This window comes from Poecilia latipinna, unplaced genomic scaffold, assembly GCF_001443285.1.
Source record: "Poecilia latipinna isolate Pla-1442-1.1 unplaced genomic scaffold, P_latipinna-1.0 Scaffold199, whole genome shotgun sequence".
Taxonomy (NCBI): domain Eukaryota; kingdom Metazoa; phylum Chordata; class Actinopteri; order Cyprinodontiformes; family Poeciliidae; genus Poecilia; species Poecilia latipinna.
The window spans coordinates 88,993-107,375 of record NW_015112815.1 but is presented as its reverse complement, the minus strand read 5'-3'; the positions used below and the strand labels follow the sequence as shown (position 1 = coordinate 107,375).

The window sequence follows — 18,383 nt, the reverse complement described above, 5'->3', positions numbered from 1 at the left end:
TTAATTTCACCTGGTTAAAATTTGGTAAAAAAGGAAGAAAAGAAAAATCTCCCATTAAGCACATTTCTCTATCCAATTATTAATTGGTTAATCCAAATACATAGATTAGTTCTAACCCGTATTGATAAGTAAAGCAGAGAGGGCTGAGCTTTTAACATGTTGATGGTAGAAGTATATATTTTTTATTTTCAGATGTATCCTTTGCTACAAATGATCAAAAGAAGTCCTGTCACAGCATTTGAGACAATGAAATGTTTATTTTGTTGCTTTATTTATTTTAAAAACTGTTGGATTATTTGTATGTTTTATGTATTTCTAGTGTCGTATAAAATAAGCTTAAGTGGATAAATGGAAAATCTACAGAATGTGCCAATTCTTTTAGCGTCAGAATAATCCTCAAATTATTTTTACAGAAATAATCCACAGTTGCTGCCATTCACCATTTCAGTCGGTTCTACGGTAAATGTAAAAACTTCTAAAGCTCCACGGGTTCCTTTCCAGGTCTCAGAGAAAAAAGTGTCGATTCGCTGGTGTTTGAGACTCTGATACCGAAGCCCATGATGCTGCACTACATCAGTCTGCTAATGAAGCACAGACGCCTGGTTCTGTCCGGACCCAGCGGGACGGGAAAGACATATCTGGCCCAGCATCTGGCCCACTACCTCCTGCAGCGGAGCCAGATCGACACGTCGGACAGCGACCACGAGTCGTGCGTGTTGGGTCGCTGTGCTGCCGTCACCTTCAACATGCACCGGCAGTCACAGAAGGTAAAACACACCTTTGAGCCATTTTTAACAGCTACGCTCGCTGAAAAATGACACACGTTAGCTTGTTGTTGTCGTCTCGCTTGAGAAATAGTCGTATTTCCTCACATTTGCAGGATTTGCAGTTGTACCTGTCAAATCTGGCAAATCAGATTGACAGAGAGAGCGGAGGAGAGGTGCCACTGGTTGTTGTCATAGACGATATCAGCGATTCGGCGGCCATCACTGAGCTCGTCAACGGAGCCCTCACTTGCAAGTATCACAAATGGTAGGTGCTCGGTTTATCGGACGTAGGATGTTACCGGAGAGCGACGCTGTTTGCTGAAAGTTAAACGTCTCATCTCGGATTGTCTCTTAGTCCTTACATTATTGGAACAACCAATCAGCCTGTGAGAATGACGTCTAATCACGGCCTGCACCTTAGCTTCAGGTGAGCACATGAAATTCACGATATCGCCTCTGGATTTCTGACAGCATGGGTTGCAAAATAAGCGTTTCTTTAAAAATTGCAATAGGATGGTTACATTCTCCAATAACGTGGAGCCAGCCAATGGGTTCCTGCTGAGGTATCTGCACCGTAAAGCCGTGGAGGCCCACCAGGAGGAGGAGCGTGACCCGACACACCGCCAGACACTCCTGCGTGTCCTCGACTGGATCCCTCAGCTATGGTACCACCTGCACGCCTTCTTGGAGAAACACAGCACCTCAGACTTTCTCATAGGTGAGACAAGGTGTATTCTGGTTTAAACCGGACCTGGTTTTGTTGTTTTATTGAGGAGGGTAAGCAGGGGTTTGACTACACGGATTGCCTCCTGCAGGTCCTTGCTTCTTCCTGTCATGCCCAGTGTCAGTAGCAGAGTTCAGGCAGTGGTTCATTGACCTGTGGAACCACTCCATCATACCGTACCTCCAAGAGGGAGCCAAAGACGGCATCAAGGTGAGCAAACACTGACTTCCCAAGTGTAAAACTTGCTGTATAGGTGTGTAAAAATATAATTCCTGCAACAACAGCCTGTTCTCTGTCTGTCCTCCAAGGTGCATGGTCAGAAAGCAGTGTGGGAGGACCCAGTGGAGTGGGTGAGAGGCACTCTGCCATGGCCAAATGCACAGCAGGACCAGGCCAGGCTCTTTCACCTCCCTCCTCCCAGCATCGGGCTGCCCAGTGAGGAGAAGAAGCCCCCCAAAGATACACCTCCACCCAGCACTCTGGAGTCAGACCCTCTGGTGAGTTAACAGTCCTTACTGCTGGTATAATTACTACTGGATTAGTTTAGAGACAGATGAGCCCAAAGGACTCGTAACCCTGACAGGTTTGGATTCATAAGTTTAACCTAACGTTGAAGACAGGGTCTCATAAAATATGACAATGTAAACGCAAAATAAAACACAGGAAAATACTGGTTTTATTTATATTTTATCAAAAATGACATAAAAATGAGTACAAATAAATGTTTTACCCTACCCTGGGATGATCTTGTCTCTTCATCAGACCTTTGACCTTTCTATCAAATAACCTTAAGCAAAAGAATAAATAAAAAAAAAACCTTCTTTAAAAATAGAGTAAATTATTTGCATCTACTGTGGTTGCTTTAAAGAATAGACGGTGTGTACATGTTGATGTTATTTTGTAGAAAGTTCAATGTGGCTTCAAGAAACTGTGGGAAGGACAATTACACATTTTCTCACAGCTTGCACATTAATTGAAGGTGCTTAACATTATCTTTTCACAAAGCTGTTAACCAAACTGGTTAGTCAGTGTAGAAAGGCCTCGTGCAAAACTAACACATCATATGTCCTAGTCAAATATTTAAGAAATATTTCAAGATGAATTTTACACACGCAAAAGTAGATTTTTGAAAACAGCCTTGTCGACTGACGCTTTGATTTTCTCAACCTGCCTCCCAGATGGCCATGTTGCTGAAGCTTCAGGAGTCTGCCAACTATATCGAGTCTCCAGAGAGGGAAGGCTGCCTGGATCCCAGTCTGCAGACTACACTCTGAGCCGATGGCAGCGTGGATCAAAGGAGAGTTTAAAGGACTCTGGAGTGAATATTATAGTGTGCTCAGTGAGCAGCTTCAGTTTAAAGCTAACTGTAAAGATGGGGGGGGAGGGTTATGAACTAAGGGTTTTCTCTGCCCTGCTTCCGAGGGACCGGGAATACAAACCGACGTCGGAAAGAAAATGTGATGATCAGACATGGTTCTTCCTCTTGTTGCCTCGGTGTCCCAGATTGATTGGGTTTTTGTTTAATCTGCAAGTGCATGGTGAAAGGAAATGTTATGATGCAAAATATTACCTGTAATCCTAACCATCAAGACTCATTTGTTCCCTTTTAATTCTGTTGAAACGACCGTTTTATGTTTTTTTTTTTTGTTTGTTTGTTTGGGTTTTTTTTTTACAGCTACTGGTGCTCACAGGTTTTTGTTGAAGGCAGGCACTTCACTTCAGCCGATTGTGTTAGCGGATTCCCCCCGTGAGTTGGACCATCACTGGACATAAGGCCAAAATGCACTTTATTTTCTACTTGCGAAAAGGGGACTTGGAGAGAGAGCTTTGTCAGTGAATGTGGTGAAAGAGGGGTTGCTGGTATAGCCAAAAAGTGCAGTTCATGGATAAATCCTGCAGATGGCAGCCTCTGCCAGGTCCCGCCTCATTGGTGGACTTTGTCCTTGCAAAGGTGCTCGCCAGATTACAACACATGTGAAAACGCATTTATGAACATAGCCTTGAATGTTTCTCTACTTTTTTTTTTTTTTTTTTTTTTCTCGCTTACTGTTGATCAGTTTGCCAAGCTGTGGAGATGTAAAAGGAACGTGCATGGATGACTAATGACATGACTCTTCAAATAATCAGTGGCTTAAAGTTGGCAATTTCACAACCGCAGACGTGAAACACGGACACAAACGCAGCTTGTTGATCAAGTTTACCGTCTCTGACTATGCTTGCGTGCAGTATGTTCTCTATTTAGATCACTTTAAAAACACACAGCTGTGTTGCAAAAAAAAACAAACAAAAGAAACAGCTAAAGATGCTGATTTTGTAGGATTTTGTACTCGAGTCACCTTCATCCATCGCCTCACCTACTTTCTGAACAGACAACACACATTTAAAAATGAGAGCTAGTGACAGAAAGGTACACTGTGTTTGTGACTTCTGGGTTGTTATTCACATATGATCTTGCGAGGGGAAGTGGAGAACAGCTGTTTAAAAAAAGAAACAAAGCATAAATAGTTTCCTTCCTCTTTTCATTTGTTTTTTTATATCATGAGATTTTATCTGAACTCAAAAAGAAGTCTCCACACACGTATTAAGTTATGAGAATTAAGTTTAAAGTTGTTTGTAATTTTTTTTTGTGTATGCACAAATTATGTTAGAAATTAGTATGTAACAGTATTTATTGCTCATATCTTGACTGTTATGAGATAAAGGACGGTGGAGGAGGAGAAGTAAAGTGCTGGTAATGGAGAACTACTTGCTCCCCCACCTCAACCCTGATGTACCTCAGACTGCCGTATTCGGTCAACGTTCCTCTGCTTCCCTTTGAAGGTGTAAAAGTAAAGACGTGATGCCTAAAAGTCTATCTGTGCCTGAAATACAGTCGGGCCTAAAGCTCCTCTCAAGCTGCTTGCTGCCACCAGGAGGCCTCGGTTTGGAGGAGACGTCCTCTGAACCACTCTGATGTCGCTTTAAAACGGTGACCTGATGTTTGGGTGCTTAGTGGCTTATTGGTCTCGTGGGTGAGCTGTTAAGAGAACGCGACAGGTATCGGCGTATGAGAATGTGTACCACGACTGGGCTGTTTGTGTGCAATTTGACACAGTTTGACCCCAGAGACTGAGAGACTTGTGGCAAGTGGTGAGATGTGAGAATATTCCTATCATTCGTTGGACCTACTGCAATTCAACCGTATCATAGCAAAGATTTTGATAACTGGAAATCTTCCTTTTTTTCTTTCTTTTTTTTGTGCCTTTTTTTAACAACAGAAATGTGTTTGTCTTTTTGTTTCGCTTTTCTTAGAATATTTGTAAAGTTTTCTTTCTCTTTTGTACATGAATGACATCACTGTTGTGAACACTGTACATAGCCACTGCATCTGCGACAATCATTGAAGTGAAGAGAGATCAAAGAAAAGCTTTGCCCGTTGATGCAGAAAATGAGCATCCTGGTTTTTTTTTTCTTGTCTTTTTTTTTGTCTTCCTCCTGCAGGAAGGAGCACTTGGATTAAAAGACTTCATGAAATGTCATGTCTCTATAGTCACATCAGATTCCATATGTCTATCTTTAAGCACTGGACATAATAAAATCATGTCATTTTTCACACCTTTGACTGTTGGTTGGATGGCTGCACTTTATTACCCACTAGGGGGCGTCACACATTTGTGACTCTTGTTTGGTTATTTATTTATTTTTTTTTACTTTTTCCTATTGTTTTAGAATAAGATGCTAGGTCAGGTTTTCACTTGATTCATTGCATGTGCTGGATTCAAAAACTTTGAACATTTGTACTTTCATGCAGAAAAATAATAAACCAAACACAGTTACGTTAACAGCTTCAAAATAAAGTAACCGAACAAAAGCAACTATAAAGCAGCGCAAGTATATGAGAAAAACTAAATCAGGGGGAAAAATGAAGTTCACCCTAAATATTATTCAATTCAATACGTTCTAAATTTTAAAACCACTCCATTATGCTATTCACAAACAGCCTTGGAAGCATTGGACTGAGCTTGGCACATTCATCTATTTGCTAATTGCTGCTGCCACTAGTTTGAAGGAACCGAGCGGAGAAGGCATAAGGTAGAGGTCCTGTGTGAGCTCCAAGGTGGTGCTTTGTGAGTGGAAGTGTTTAGGCACCTCCAGTGGCTGCCACAGGAGGCTCAAGGATTTCTCAAACATGAATGAAAGACTCAAAACACAGGTATGTTTTTCATGCAGGAATAACGTGATATTAATCTCACAATAGTTGATTTTACATAATACTGCTCCTTGAAATAACATAATTTTCCAAATTAAATGAAAACCTAGACTCAGAAAGGAGTATATATGTGGATGCATACGGAATTGTATGTGAACTTGAGTTTCAATTTATTTTCTTGGTTTTATGCTGTAGCCTTTGCAGTCTCTTATCTGGAAGAAGACGTGCAGACATAAAGATGGGGCTGTGAAGAGGAGGTGGGTGAGGAGATGGGTGGAGGTACCCCCCCCCCCCTCCCCCCCCCCCCCCTCCCCCCCACATACTCTAAGTATATATAATTTTCACTGGGGACTCCGTTCCACCCTCATACAGACTCTATCAGTGTGTCAGCAATGCCGAGTAAACCTGCACCTATGAAAAAGCCTCCAGCCAAAAAGGCTGCAGAGAAAGCACCTGAGCCTGCTCCGGAACCTGAACCCGCCCCACCTGCTGAGGCTCCACCTGCTGAGGCTCCAGCCGAGGGGGAAGTGGCTCCCGCTGCCCCGACCGACGACAGCCCTACAACTGAGGAAGCTGCTCCAGGTAAAACAACAACAAAAAAAAAATCCTGCAAGTAGAAGTTAGGGAAAGCCTTATTTGTGTATTTTTTTAAATAATGAAAGTAATAATGCATTTTTGTTCCAACTATATTGTGCAGCTTTTAAGATGTCAAAGGATCTGATCATTCACCTGAACACTGCAACACAAAGTACAAGTGGTTTCGGTCAACATTTTGGGGGGGGTTTCACACAGTAAAATATATTCATTTTTTTCTTGTTCAGCGTCAATTCTCATCACCAAACCTCAGCGGTTATTCTTGTCATTGGTGGGCTTCATAGAGTGGCTTATGCAGGATTTGGTTGCTAATCTCATTAAGCATCAGAGTGACAGGGAAACAAAATGTTCCCACATAAACTGTAATGCAGAATGAATGATTACCGAAAGGACAGTAAGACACTGTGTGTCATATTTGTAACATTTTATAGTATCACATTTCATTGTTGTACACATATCCAAAATGCCCACTATTCATCTTTTAGAACAAAAAAATAACAAATGTCTATTCTATTAGAAATTTACTGTGCTTTTATAGATTCAACCATTTCTCTAATGCTCTTGCTGCTGCTTTGCTTCAATAGCTCCAGTTTTGAACAAATGACCAAGAATTTTTTTTTTAATTAAAACATGGAATAATTGTCACTAACTGACTTTCTTGAATGGGATTTGAATGCTAGCTGCTGCTCCCATTGCTGAAGACAGTGCTGTGCTTCCTGCTGCAGATGCTCCAATAGATGCTGGTAAACATAAAATATAATCACCTTCATACGCAAAATATGCTTTGTGCAAGAAATAATGATGCAAATGGTCATGTGATTTGTGCTGCATTAAGTGTACAAGTTTGACATCTAGAGAAGATTTAGAAAGCAGGCTAAGATCTCACTATGTGGAGTAGAGGTTGTTGGTAAACCTTTGGCTTGTTTAATTCCAGCTGCTCCAGCAGAAGTTGCTGCAGTTGAGGAACCAACTAAAGCCCCCACACCCCGTCCTCCTGCAGGTAACCTGACAATACCTGACAACTTGCTGTGCAACAAGTTTTATTATTTTTGTGTGTGCGTGTGTGTGTGTGTGTGTGTGTGTGTGTGTGTGTGTGTGTGTGTGTGTGTCTGTGTGTGTGTGTGTATTGTAGTCTCCCAGCTGTTATTCTTGTTTAGACTTCTTGTACTGGAAGCCCTATTACTGGCCAAGCTGCTTATGTAGTCTGAAGGTGCAAATGCTGAAATATTTGTAACTAGAGACTCATTCTAGGCAACACTAACCCACGTGCTTTTTTCAGAAATATTTTTAGTTGCTACTGTCATAAATGAGTAGCTTTGCTTAAAATTCCTGTTGTACTTTTCAGCAACTTCGAGCAGCAGCTGTTTTTGTGGATTCTGTTGAACTTTAGAAACTCGTAGAGATGGGGTCTGCTCATCTGATTAGAGTGTTCCCATGAGGGCCCATTTGAAATTTTCTTAATTTTTTGTAGAGCGGCGGAGTGATGGGTTGCTCGTTGGGTAGAGGGTGCTCTAGTCCTCTATGCGCTTGTCCTGGGTTCAGTTTGTGGTCTTGGGTCATTTGCTGCATGTCTTCTTCCAATCTGTCTCATCCATGTGTCCTGTCTGAATACTGTACAATAAAGGCCACTAACAGAAACAAAATCTTTAAAAAAATGTTTTTGTTTTTTTTTGGGAGATCTGCGATTAGCCAAACATATGAGAACTGGATCTTATCTACCTCCAGAAAGATCTACAAAGGTCAACAATATTCACCCCAATGTCGCCAACTTAGCTACTTTGTCGCTATACAACTCTGGAAAAGTTGTATATGTTTGAGTAAATTGAACATTGTCCTTTGATTCTATGTACTACTGACAACATGATTCTGAAATTCCAAGCAAAAATCTAATATTTATTAGCAGGAAATCAGAAATGTATAAAGTACTCGGGGACCACTTCTTTATTATTACACATCCACATTTATAGAATACGGAACAAATCGCGTCCCGTATCCTGTCGTACTGGCTCAGGAGAGCGCCCAACTCCTCTGAAAGACTCTGCAGGTCTTCGGATCGCTTTTCAATGCACAGATGTGCCCTTCTCAAGTTCATCCGAAGCCTCAGAAGTCTTTGTTTCAGTGTCTGTCGAGCTACTTCCAGGCAATGCACCTCAGCTCTCATGTCCTCATGTTTAAGCTGTGTGCTTTCTTGCTCTGCACGAAGAGACATGATTTGAGCTTGAAGTGCATCGTTCTCACTTGCTAGCATGTCACAGTTAGCTTGCAAAACCGATTGCCTGGATCTCCTGCCAGGTTTGGAGCACTCGATGGTTCTTCTGAGATCTTCCACCAACTGGCGAAGTTCGTTGTTTTCTATCTCCAATTCGTCAGGGGTCGTGTCGTCAGAACTTTTGTCCGTCGGCAGGCTAGTCTGGTCTTCAGGCTTACATCGATAACAGCCACTGTGTGCCATGTTTTAAATTAAATCAACTGCGTTTTTGAAAAACAGAATAAAACAACAGGACTTTTTCTTCCTACTTTGTTTCCTCGACAATAGAGGGACTGTCCTGTTTCCTGCACCCCAGAGGGAGAGGGTGTGTGTGCGTGTGTCTACTTTGGCTGCTTTCTCACTTTTAGTCCAGCAGTTGAACAGTTTTAGTGGAGTGATGCACTAAAAAATGGTCAGGTATGGAAAAAACAACAACAAAGCAAAACAAAAAACAAACTCAAAGGATTGATGTCTATATATTTCAGCTGCGTCAATCATTTCTGTGATCATAGGTATACAAGGGCAAGTAGTTTACTTTTGTAAACATTTGTGAAAGACAGGGTTGTTCTCGCGAGCTCACTGAAATCCAGAGTAGCACCGACATAATAAATCCGACTAATTGTATCTTTCACAAACCCCTTCACACCTACCACTGAGTGGCCGCAGTCATTATGTAGGTCATTAAGTGGAACCTTGTAGGTTCATTAAAAGTGGAACCTATACCACTGCAGTGGTAGGTTCCTGGCAACAAGTTCAGTCGTCTGATTTCTTGGCTATTAAATATCCCACCAGCATCAACTGTGACATTATAACAAGGTGGAAACAAATGGGAATGACAGCAACCCAGCCAGATGCTCAGGTCCATGATGCACAAAGGCTGCCAACTTTATTCAATGTTACCGCAGACATCCAAACTCCATGTTCTTAGCTCAAGACTTCATGACAGCAGCACGATTCATTCCATCACCAGATGCAATGCAGGCACCATGCAGAGATATATAGCATTGTGCCAAGTGCTAACTAGCTTTGTCAAATAAAGCTAGTTAGCTTTAGTTAAAATGTGGACATTTTTTATGCACATTTAACTTACTTTTAAGCAACACATTTATTGCACTCAATGGCTTCATCTTTGTCTCCCAGTTGCAATTTGTCTGTTTGTAACTAAATAAAAAAAATTTTAGCGATTAAGCTCTAAGGTTTCAAACAAATGAGATATTTGAAAGGACACACTGCAAGAAAAGTAATACTGGCCATGTAAGCATGTTGTGAAAACTGGAAAATTGCTCCCTACAGCTCGTCTTTCTGTCTTTCTAATCCACTTTTGCCTCACAGTCCCCAGCAGCGCTCCTCTGGATGTGGCTGTAGATGACGTGAATGACACCAGCCTCACCGTCAAGTGGAAAACACCGGAGAATGTTGGTAGCTCCGGCTTGAGTGGATACACTGTCGAGTACCGCAAGGATGGAAGTAAGTGTACAAAGAGTGTGTGTGTGTGTGTGTGTGCGTTTATGCGTGAGGCTGCACCTGTCCCCAGAGTGTCAGGAGGCAGATAAGATTTGTTGCCGGGCCCGGACCGAATACGGCCGACACAAGTTGACCGGCTGTCGTTGTATCCTTTGACACTGCTTTTAGAAGTGCTCCTTTGCTCCGATGACAGCATGCCATCTAAGGTTTCATCGTGTTGGTTCTTACTGTACCTTCCTCTTGGACAGGTTGTTTGCAGAATTGTGTCAACAGGTGATAAACTAATAAAAGTGTCCAATAAATGTTCAGAAGGAGAACCCGATTTTTGTGGATATATTTCAAAGTGATTTTTGGTGCAATCACCACATAGAACTAAAAGTGAAAGTCGACCCATGCTGATGCAGAATATGTTCCTCCGCAGCAACCGACTGGATTGTAGCTAATGCGGAGTTGACCGTGGCTGACCGCTGCTGTATCAGAAACCTGGCAGCCGGAGACCTGCTTCATGTCCGCGTTGTGGCTGTAAACCCAGGTGGCCGCAGTGAACCTGGGCTGCTTCCAGAGCCGGTGCCTATCCGGGAGATTGGCGGTGAGTTACTGATAGGCTTAGACAATTTACGGTGAAAGAACTTCTTTTTTTTTTTTTTTTTTTTTTTTTTCTTTTGACTCTTTGCAGCTTCACATAAGTTTATTCTATTAGAGAATTTAGCTGTTTCTTTTAAACTTTTCTTTTTCCCCTGGACACAATTGTGTCATTACAAAATATTTTTTGCACACAGCCACTTTATTAAGAATTTCCTTGGTGTTGAACTTCATTTATGACTTTATCTGTTGAGGTTCCTCTGATAGTTGTAACATATGACCTATCCTTAAAATACTCGTGTTGCAAACGGAGAGGCGGAGGCGGTATGAAGTGCCGGCGTCTGATGGGTTGCACAGATGTAAAGACGTAAATCCTACGGGTGCTGACAAGAGCTTTCATTGGTTGTAGATCAAACTGTCACTTGAATGTCCCCGAAAGTAGTTGCATTTTTTATTGATAACGACACTTTTTAAAATGAATTTAATCAGTAGCAGCAAACTATGATCATCATATCCTAAAGAATGAACACAGTGGGGAAAAAAAAGAAAAGCCTTCATGTGTGAAAAGAAAATAAATAAAAAACAAAATCCAGATTTATACAAAATTAACACAAATGGATGTGGATGTAAACATCATCCCTGCTGAAAGTGACAAGTGAAAACTCCATCTGCCGAGCTGGGTGGCTGCCGCTGGGGGAGAAGCTTTATGATGGCTGGCACTATCGGTCTCAAGGGTTGATTTATGGTCAGTCTCAGTCAGGCAAAGGAAAACATTTGGGTAATGAGCCTTTTGGCTGCCGTGCCACTCACCAACACGGCCTCGTCAGTGCAGATTCACAGCCCATTTATTTATGGGACTGCTGCTCTAGCTGTCCTTATATCTCACTTTGACCTAATGACATCATTCATGCAAAGTAAATAGATATGTAACAGTTGAGGGGTTTGTCTTTCTAGCAGCATGTGGTCATCTGCAAAAATAGCTGTATTGTTTTTCCGGGATGTTAAGATAAAATGAGAAGGTGATATTTTGCACAAGTGAAACATTTTATTGAAATAGGATTTGACTAAATCTCTGACTAAATTCTCCGATTAATCAACCTGTGTGTGTGTGAGGCCGTTTCAAACATTTCCTTAAATCTACATCAGAACTGAAAGGAAACGTGTGTATTTTTAAAAAGTGCTTACTTTGTAAGAGAGGCGACTCTGAACCAGCAGAAGTGCTAATCTTTCCTGAGGTCTTTCCATTTCGCAGTGTGGTACGGTGATAAGGATCAGGACGTATATTGTATTTCATGTATTTCAGAACTCTCCAAGCTGCTCACTGTAGGTAAAAAAAAAAAAGTCTTTTAGAAAAGTTTTTTTCAACTTTTACACAATGTTAAAATGTCTTTCTCTCTCTCTCCCTTTATACATGTATATGACTAACAATTGATATATCTATTGTGAGTCTATTGCTCAAAATTAGACTCACAGCAATAGACTCACAGTCTCCCAAAACATGCAACGAATGTAAAACCTAAGGAATCTAAAAAATTTTTCCACTGTCGTGTTTGAAAGCGCACAAGTCATTGTTAAGATTGACAAGTGTCGTTTGAGACCGCAGACTCCACCGCGGCATTTTGAGAGGGTGTCAAAATGTGTTGACCCGCCTAACTTATCCACTTTCAGAGACGGAGCTTTCTGTCCCCGGGCGTATTTCCTGGTTGTGGTTCAAACCACCGGGAACCCGGAGAAACCTCTGAGGGACACATACGGTCATCAAAACAAAAGCGTTGGCCAGTGGAGGGAAGCGAAATATGAGCCTAATTGATGGATTGTGGGTGGCTTGTCAGTGTTAATTTCAGCTCTGTGTTAGACACGCATTGACATGCACAGGCCGATGAAAACAGACTGTCCTACATGTGCAGAAAGCCTCCTCCAACATAGACACTTTATCCCCAGACAAAGACAGATTACACATTGTTTGTAGTCCAACCCGGTGGTCGGTAGATGTTGCAAAGCTTCGCAACGCTTCTGGGCATTGCTGGCAGGTTTGGTAATTAGCGGGGCTCAGCGTTCGAGCTGCATCTGGGGGGGGCAGACCTGAGCTTCCTGAGAAATGATGGCTTCCGTCGCCAAATCCCAGCTTGATATGGTGACAAATGTAAGGATAAAGAGTGATGAGACGTGCGGGGTCGCCGACAGAGAACATGGGGCAGCGTGAGGAAGGACTGATGAGGTGTGAGAGAGGACATTTTGAGTTGATCTGTAGAAACGGCACAGGGTTTCATGTGTCATCTAAACCCATCAGGCTTTTGAGGTATCTGCTACTTGTGCAGAATCACGGGAGGGATGCTCTTCCTGATCCTTGGCGCCCAACCTGAACAAATTAGCCAGCGTGGGAGCTGCGTAGGTGTTCCACAAATTCCCACCCATGATGTCATTTCACCCCTGTCACAGTATCCAAATAAAAGTGCAACTGCGCATGTTTTACCTCTATTTAGCTGCGACATTTGACCTCGCTGAGGAGTTATACATTATAACGTCTTCTTGCCTTTGCACATAGTGTAGAGGAGTGAGGTGTGTGAGGGTTCAGCCAAGGTTTTCTTCTCACCAAAGCTATTTTGGGCTCTGCTGGATGAAAGGTCTTCCTCTTTTGCATCTCCTTGCCCAGATACAGTCGTTTTGATTAGCCATTCAGAAACTGTGTCGCTCGGGAATGTTACTGTAACTTCATTATGAGTGTGGAATTTTAATTCTTTTTCCTAAAGCACAGAAAAAAAGCATACAATTTCACCCTTTTTTCTATTTACCATAGATATATGGTAAATTGGGACAGAGTTTGTATGAAGTGTTTTATTTGCATTTGTATATTTCACAACATATCGAATAAAACTGGGAAAATTTCTCACAGCAATAGACTCTCCCAAAACGTTAAAATTTTTTTAACTTGAGCAATATTATGTTTTTTCACTGTCATGTTTGAAAGTATTTTGTTTTTATTTTATATTAATTTTCATATCAAAACCTGACAGCAGCACACTCAGTCATTCTCCTGTGTGAGCTTTGCCTCACTATGTCTGGTCTATTTATGTCTCGTTGACTTGCCGTTTTGAGGCGACGTGGTCCCCGCAGACCTGAAGAGGGAACACTAAACACATTCCAGCATTCACAAAGAATACTAGAATAATATTTGAGTAGTTTGTAGCAGTAATAAGTAAATGGATAACCAGAAAAAAAAAAAAAAACATAGTTGTCTCAATTTTTCAGACAGACCCAAGATCCGCTTGCCTCGTTTGCTCAGGTCCCGCTATGTAGGGAAAGTCGGACAGCAGATCAACCTGGTCATCCCGTTCGTTGTAAGCTAGCAACTCATACTAAAGCTAACAGATCATACTAGGGCATAAAAGAGAGAGGGAAAAACTATATTTTGTGTTTCTCCTTCGTTTTCCGATCCGTGAGGGGAAGCCCAAACCTGCAGTGTCATGGCTGAAGGATGGACAGCCTTTGGACACCAAGAGGGTCAACATCAGGAACAGCGACAGGGACAGCATCTTGTTCATCCGCAGTGCTCAGAGGGAGGACTCTGGCGTTTACGAGATGACGCTGAAAGTGGAAAGCATTGAAGACAAAACAACCATCACCCTTCAGATTGTAGGTCAGTCTTATGCTCCGTGTCTTGCTTTGACAATCCCACCGACCATTCACAGTAAGGACAGGAAATACGTCAATGCAATTTTCTGACTAACTGTAGACGACCACGTTAATCTGCCTCATTGACTTGCACATGCAGTCTGCTTCCGGCTGCTGCTGTTAAATAATTAAAAAAAAAACACATGTTAAAGACACACTTGACCTTTGACTTTAAACTGCCTTGTAAACTACTTGGCTGCGGTCTGCCCCGTCAACGTTTTACTGACCCTCATTTCTGTCCTCAGACCTCCCCGGTCCACCTGCCAGTGTTAAGTTAGTCGATGCGTGGGGCTTCAATGCTGCCCTGGAATGGACTCCTCCAAAGGACAACGGCAACTCAGCTATCACTGGATACACGGTCCAAAAGGCCGACAAGAAGACCGGGGTATGACTCCAGCAGCGGCACGTTTAAAGAGAAAAATTAACAAATAGAAAAAAAAAAAACAGCAAAAGTGAGTCTTATTTTACATGCACACCACTCTGAAGCAAACAACCCGCCATGTGTCCACTGACAGGAATGGTTCACAGTACTGGAGCACTACCACAGATTAACTGCCACTGTCTCAGACCTCATCATGGGTAACTCATACCTGTTCAGGGTGTTTTCCGAGAACCAAGTGGGGAGGAGTGAGAAAGGTGCTGTTACCAAGACTGCAGCAACAATCCAGAAAACAGGTAACTTTTGTAGACGCATGTTGTACCATCATGACTCTACGTAAGCGTTTTTACGTGGGTGTAGCTTTACAGACAGGCACGCAGCGCTTGCAGCTTTATTAAGGAACAGCAGTTAGTCACCCAGAGTCTAAAGTGAGTGCTGGAGGAGTGAAAATGACCTTGGCACTGTTTTAAAATCTAAGCGGGTGCTTCTCTTGGATGGCGTTCAAGTAAAACTGAGATTAATTTTTAGAGCCTGAAAAACCATAAAGGCCTCTGACAGAGCTGTGAGTGCATGTGCAGGGATGTGTTTTACACCTAATCCTGTCAAAAAACTTTATTAGATTCTCAACACCAGGCTGTATGATGGATGTAGGCAGTGTTCGTTGATGCTCTTCTCTGTTGTGGGAAAGCATACAGCATATCAACTTATTGCACTGCACCATTTGGTTTAATACAGTCACTGCTTTGTTTTGTAACTTATGTTGTGCTTAAAGAGAAAGAAATGAATGGCTGAGCCTCTTATTTGTCAAATCGATCTCTCAGTCTAGGATTTTGTTTCCCTGTTTGAGGTTTTTGTTAGTAAAATAATCTCACAGTATATGCTCTAATAAGACTTAATACTAGCCAGAATCCATAAAGTTGTTTTGCATTTAAATTAGTGGTCTGTTTCTTATGCATTGTGGCTTGAAATTGATATTTAACGCACAAATTTTATGCAGTGCATTAAAGTGTCCTTTGCCTATCCTATACACAGATGCAATGATGGCTGTGTGTGTAACATAGGTATTGTCTACAAACCTCCCGAGTACCAGGAACACGACTTCAGCGAGGCACCAAAGTTTACCACGCCCCTCATCGACCGTGCAGCCACTGTGGGATACACTACCAAGCTGCTGTGTTCTGTTCGAGGATGCCCCAAGGTCAGAGATCTAGTAAAATCCTGGCTAAATGTTTGCTCCTTCTTCAAAGAATGATCAATCAAACAATACTCCACATGGAAAGGGACTGCAATGTTTCATTTAAGCATTGTTGTGCAAAAGCAATTGCATCAACATGTGTTATAATACACTCCTGTAAGGTGTTTATTTTTTGCTTTTTGCAATAACCTTTGCTTCGTGGGACTACTTTTATTTTCTGCCGTGGATCCTGCAGCCTGTTGAGCGCCGCTTGAGAAGGTACAGCAGAGAGGTATCTCCAGTAGACCGATAAGATGTTCTGCTGTCTCTGATAGAGTTTTCACGTATGGAGGAAGGGGTTACATTAGTGGCCCTAAGAGGAACACAAAGAGAAGACGGTGATAAGACGCTATGTCTACATAGATGTTCTGCTTTTTCCCTGGAGGTCCTATTTTTACCTCCCGTTCAGACTGCAGCGTACTTCCCTTATCAGTGTCAATGACAGTCACTGTGCATCTGCTCTCATGGAGGTGGGAGAGACAGGTGTCTTTGGGTAACCAGTTATCTCTGCCATTTAAATGAGATTAAGTCGACATACATGCTTGGAGTTGTTTGAGGTTGTACTTAGGCACAAATAGCACTTTGATCCATCTTTCTATTGTATCCACATAGCAACAAATTTAGAATTACAATGAGAGTAGCAGTTGTACATTTGGTCCGCTTGAACTGATATCCAAGCAGTTTATTAGCGAAAAACAAAATAAAACATGCACTGTTTGTGTGTTGCAGAAATATTCATTCTCTTTAAGCTTTTTTCATAAGTATTTCCTCACTTTCCAACCACAAACTTCATTGTATTTTATTAGGATTTTATGTGATAGACTGACAGATGCATTTGGAAAACTATCTACTCCTTGTTTTGCAGAAGTTGTGGAATAATACTTGGAATGTAAAAGAGACAGGCACAAACAATAGATGCACAAAAGATTAGGAAGTTCACTATAAGGTCGCACTCTTCCAGATGAAAAGAATGAACTTCTACAGCTTAATGTAAAATTTAACCCCCTACCTCACATTGGTAGAAATAGTCTGTACAAGTGTTTTACGGTGAGATGTCAGGCAGATTTTTCATCATAGCATCATTGCAGGTTCCCAACATTATAATAATAATAAAGCAATTTGGACATTGAAGAAGAATTAGTGGAGATGTTTTGCCGAAAAAGCACAGAACCTCAAATAACGAAAAAGAGATGCAGCTCATCGGCCTCCGACTGGTTAACTTAAAGATAACCGGTCCGAATGCAGTGACAGAGAAATGAACGACAATCTTAATTGTCTTCCATTTGTTTTGAAGCCCAAGATCGAGTGGATGAAAAACCAAATGATCATTGGAAACGACCCCAAGTTTCGTCAGATTTCCAACCAGGGCATCTGCTCCCTGGAGATCCGCAAGCCCTGCAGCTTCGATGGCGGCGTGTACACCTGCAGAGCCAAGAACGCCCAGGGAGAAGCCATGGTCTCCTGCAAGCTGGAGGTCAAACGTATGTGTTACCAAAAAATACATTCAAGATTTTCCAGACTTGCATTGTTGAAAAAAAAACAAAAAAAAACTCTAAATGTAAACTCATTCATATAAAATAACGGACTAAAAATTCATCTCTCTCCAAACAGAGGTTCTTCTTTCGGAGATTCAAAAATGAAAAGGGAGATAAGAAAAAAAAGGTAAGGATTACAATAAAGAAGAAAATGAAAATAAGCATATACAAATGATAAAAGCAGAACAGAGAAACAGATGAAACTAAATGAACTCATTCGACCAGAGTCATTCGAGCAAAACTCTCTTTTGTGTTTCAGAGGCCATTATTGTTTAATGTTTGAAAATAATAGAATAATTTACATAACATGACATCTACACGTTTAAAAATGTCTTTAAGAATCTGTTCTACAGGTCAGATTACAAATTCAAACTCATAAATGTATATTTCCCAGCATCACCAGGTTTGCCTGCTTCTCTTCTCATTTCTCCTTTAAACCTTTCTTCTCTGTAAATGCTTTCCATGTTTGGTCCTACTTCTAGACGTGGTAATGTGGCACAGATTAATCAAAGTCAAATGAAATACCAACTTGGATGTTTTTCAGCTTTTCACCTTATAATACTTGGAAAATAAACCTCTTGCCTTTCAATCGGTGCAATGCAAGTATATTTAAATTCACTTCTGAAAGGCTTATCTGCACACATTTTCCCACTAACAGAATGCAACTTGAACAAATTTTAGTTCCAGGCTGCTAAAAAACAACCAATTACAATGAACTACCAGATAATGACATAACTATGCTCTGGTGCGCTGCTGATAAGATGCATAAACCTGAACGAACTTGCAGCTTTAAGTCTTTAAATCTAAAAATCGAGGTAAACTTTATGATCTACATGCATCTTCTCTTTTCATTGAATGATGTTGATCTTAATTGATGGGAATTTACTTGTCAAATCCTTGTTTTGTCTTCACAAAGATCAGCGCATGTTGCAACATGCAGTGACTGTGCAATGTTCTGTCTTACGAAAGCAAAGGGTAACCAAAAGTGAAAAAAA

The 18,383-nt window shown here is 41.5% G+C and overlaps 2 protein-coding genes across 18 annotated transcripts in view; both read left to right on the top strand.

The window, feature by feature from the left end:
• The window catches only part of nav1a (neuron navigator 1a), a 95,239-nt gene extending 91,721 nt beyond the window's left edge, over positions 1 to 3,518 (top strand). For all 15 annotated transcript variants that reach the window (XM_015031121.1, XM_015031132.1, XM_015031131.1 and 12 more), the window contains 7 exons: positions 502 to 767; positions 881 to 1,032; positions 1,123 to 1,194; positions 1,280 to 1,485; positions 1,583 to 1,701; positions 1,800 to 1,988; positions 2,670 to 3,518. In XM_015031121.1, the coding sequence (XP_014886607.1) occupies positions 502 to 767; positions 881 to 1,032; positions 1,123 to 1,194; positions 1,280 to 1,485; positions 1,583 to 1,701; positions 1,800 to 1,988; positions 2,670 to 2,765 (1,100 nt within the window). In that variant the 3' untranslated portion in view covers positions 2,766 to 3,518. The remainder of the gene's footprint in view (positions 1 to 501; positions 768 to 880; positions 1,033 to 1,122; positions 1,195 to 1,279; positions 1,486 to 1,582; positions 1,702 to 1,799; positions 1,989 to 2,669) is intronic.
• Positions 3,519 to 6,037: 2,519 nt separating this feature from the next.
• mybpha (myosin binding protein Ha) overlaps positions 6,038 to 18,383 on the top strand; it is a 21,619-nt gene continuing 9,273 nt past the window's right edge. For 2 of the 3 annotated variants that reach the window (XM_015031114.1, XM_015031113.1), the window contains exons 1-12: positions 6,038 to 6,262; positions 6,955 to 7,017; positions 7,209 to 7,274; positions 9,855 to 9,989; positions 10,408 to 10,575; positions 13,818 to 13,906; positions 14,010 to 14,205; positions 14,486 to 14,625; positions 14,756 to 14,915; positions 15,681 to 15,817; positions 17,148 to 17,334; positions 17,465 to 17,515. In XM_015031114.1, the coding sequence (XP_014886600.1) occupies positions 6,073 to 6,262; positions 6,955 to 7,017; positions 7,209 to 7,274; positions 9,855 to 9,989; positions 10,408 to 10,575; positions 13,818 to 13,906; positions 14,010 to 14,205; positions 14,486 to 14,625; positions 14,756 to 14,915; positions 15,681 to 15,817; positions 17,148 to 17,334; positions 17,465 to 17,493 (1,560 nt within the window). In that variant the 5' untranslated portion in view covers positions 6,038 to 6,072 and the 3' untranslated portion in view covers positions 17,494 to 17,515. The remainder of the gene's footprint in view (positions 6,263 to 6,954; positions 7,018 to 7,208; positions 7,275 to 9,854; positions 9,990 to 10,407; positions 10,576 to 13,817; positions 13,907 to 14,009; positions 14,206 to 14,485; positions 14,626 to 14,755; positions 14,916 to 15,680; positions 15,818 to 17,147; positions 17,335 to 17,464; positions 17,516 to 18,383) is intronic. The other variant, XM_015031115.1, reaches the window with a different exon arrangement.